This window comes from Phanerochaete carnosa, assembly GCF_000300595.1.
Source record: "Phanerochaete carnosa HHB-10118-sp unplaced genomic scaffold PHACAscaffold_915, whole genome shotgun sequence".
Classification (NCBI taxonomy): Eukaryota; Fungi; Basidiomycota; class Agaricomycetes; order Polyporales; family Phanerochaetaceae; genus Phanerochaete; species Phanerochaete carnosa.
The window spans coordinates 1-2,300 of NW_006768542.1; the positions used below are offsets into that span (position 1 = coordinate 1).

At 52.5% G+C, this 2,300-nt stretch overlaps 1 protein-coding gene across 1 annotated transcript; it reads left to right on the forward strand.

Annotated features, from left to right (window-relative positions):
• The first annotated feature begins 113 nt into the window (after positions 1-113).
• Positions 114-1,486, forward strand: PHACADRAFT_214938 (uncharacterized protein). Its single transcript, XM_007403248.1, has 4 exons — positions 114-350; positions 401-527; positions 716-909; positions 964-1,486. The coding sequence occupies exons 1-4, from the start codon at positions 196-198 to the stop codon at positions 1,304-1,306; spliced, it is 819 nt and encodes a 272-aa protein (XP_007403310.1). The 5' UTR covers positions 114-195; the 3' UTR covers positions 1,307-1,486.
• Positions 1,487-2,300: the final 814 nt, after the last annotated feature.

Here is a 2,300-nt window from a genome sequence, read left to right on the forward strand (position 1 = left end):
AGGGGTTCCTCCATCGAGGACTCTAGCTCTGTCCAAATACTGCGCGCCTATTTGAAGGCGGTATGCAGAGCGCCCATATACCGATTTTCGACTCGTTCGCGCCTTGGAGTCGCACAACCTCGGCCTCGACCTTCATACCGCTACTTTCACCTCCTTCTCTTTCTACGACCACTCGCTGAGACCTGAGACAACTTGATGGAACCTATGCAGGGGCCTCAAACAGATAATCCGCTCTCATATCCCGTCGCATCGAGCTCGAAGGACTCTACGCCACCTCCTCCGCCTCCGCGAGCAAGGCAACTCCTGAAGGATCGACTCTACGTCGGGAATCTGGCACATTCTGCGGACGAGTGTGTTCCTCCCCGTTCTGCATTCAGAATCGTCGCTGATCCACTCACAGGTACACGTTGCTCCAAGTGTTCTCAAAGTATGGCAAGATTTCCAAGCTGGACTTTCTATTCCACAAGACAGGACCCCTGAAGGGCAAGCCACGGGGATATGCATTCGTAGAGTATGCAGACGAAAACGTAAGTGCTCATACTTCCTTGGGGCTCCTTCTCCTGCTCATCCCGGGTTCTCCTCCTCATGTCCCATGCCCCCTCCAACCCTACCACGCACCGTTCGCCCCATACCCCATACACAGTCCGGGATCTGAGAGGCCGCCGAGGCCTGCAGCATGCTCAGTTGAACCCATCTCTGACGCCTCTATCTTCAGGATGCAGCGAAGGCACTCGTCTCCGCGCATGACAAGCTGCTGCGTGGTCGGAAGCTGGTGGTGACCTATGCTCAGCAGGCACCAATAGACCCACTCACGGGCTCCCAATTGCGGAACAAGCGGCATATGAGCGATATTGGCAAGCCGACTACGTTGAGTTTGATTAAGAGTGTCAATGCTGGCCGGTCGGAAGCGTGCGTCCTGTGCAGTTCATCTAAAGTTCCTCTGCTGATGTGTCATTCCTTTAGTACGCAAGATAAAATTGCAAAGATGGAAGCGAAGCTCCGTCAGATGGAGCAGTCGTCGTCGTCTGCCGTGCCATCGCCTCCTCTGCATCCCTCTCTACCGCCGAAGCCCATGGGGGCCGCATTGGCGACGACACTTGCGTCTTCGAGCCACTCTGCGCAGCACATCAACGTGAAGAAGTCGAGTGCGCTACCTGCCCTGCCCCTCGCTGCGCCCACACCTGCCCCTCGAGCACCCCCTGTCGCATCTGCAAGGACGGTGCTCGTCTCGCTGGCCCCGCCGGCTCGGAAAGCGACCTCTGCGCTAACAGGGGTCAAAATTAAGAAGCACAAAGAGACATCTTAGAAACGACTAGAGGTTTATATACTGTATGTTTGACTAATTCGTGTTGTATTCCTACTCGAAGGCATAGTATGGCAGCTGCACATCAGTGATTCGCATTCGAGAGAGATCTGACAGCTCCACCGCATACTTAGTCGTACAAGCTTCGATTTTCCAGACAAACGTGCGGCGTGAGTTAGAACCAAACCTGTAGTAAAAACCTATAGGGTAGCTATAAAGCTACTTCAGCCTACTTGGAAAAGTGGGAATGCAAATTTGGGCCTTGCTACCAATTGGCAATGAAACTTGACAACTCGACAAGAAACTTGGAGTTGGCAGCAAAATAAGGCTCCAACCGTTTAGTTTACGTGTAAACTTTTTTGTAAACACACAGTAAACGGTTGTAAATGTTTATAAACAGTTTATAAACAGTAAACAAACAGTTATTACAGGGATCTAACCCACTCTAGTGGATTGCGCCAGATTAGCCTCTGAGAAACCTGTGTGAGCCTACTGCTCTACTTGAGCCTGAAAAGATAGGTACAAATGTCAGTGCTTGAGCAACGCAAGGCACTTGCTTGATGCGCAAGAGAAAAGCGAGGCTGCAGCTTCCTACTTACAATATTGATGTCCCAAACACTAGGCCCGACTCGGACGTGTATAGATAGTGCACCTACTCATGCGTACAGGGAAGGAGCAATGCGTGCATCACATCCCGAGCACGGACCGGCCATCAGGCAGCATCTGAACACTCCGTACCTCAAGCATCGTGCTATGGTCATCCCTATGGCCCGCTGGTGTCCCCTACGCATAGTACGCAGATTGCGGGCACACGAATAGTCTCGATCGGCCAGTGGAGGTTGCGGGAGGACAAACACTGGCAATCACAAGCTGCAGGAGCGGTATTGCCAGGCAGCACTGTACTGCGAGGGTAAGACCTATGAAGGTATCCGTGGGGCTTGTAAGAAGCTTGCGGTCTGCCTTTAGAAGGTTGGCATGTCCTATCATTGACCTCGTC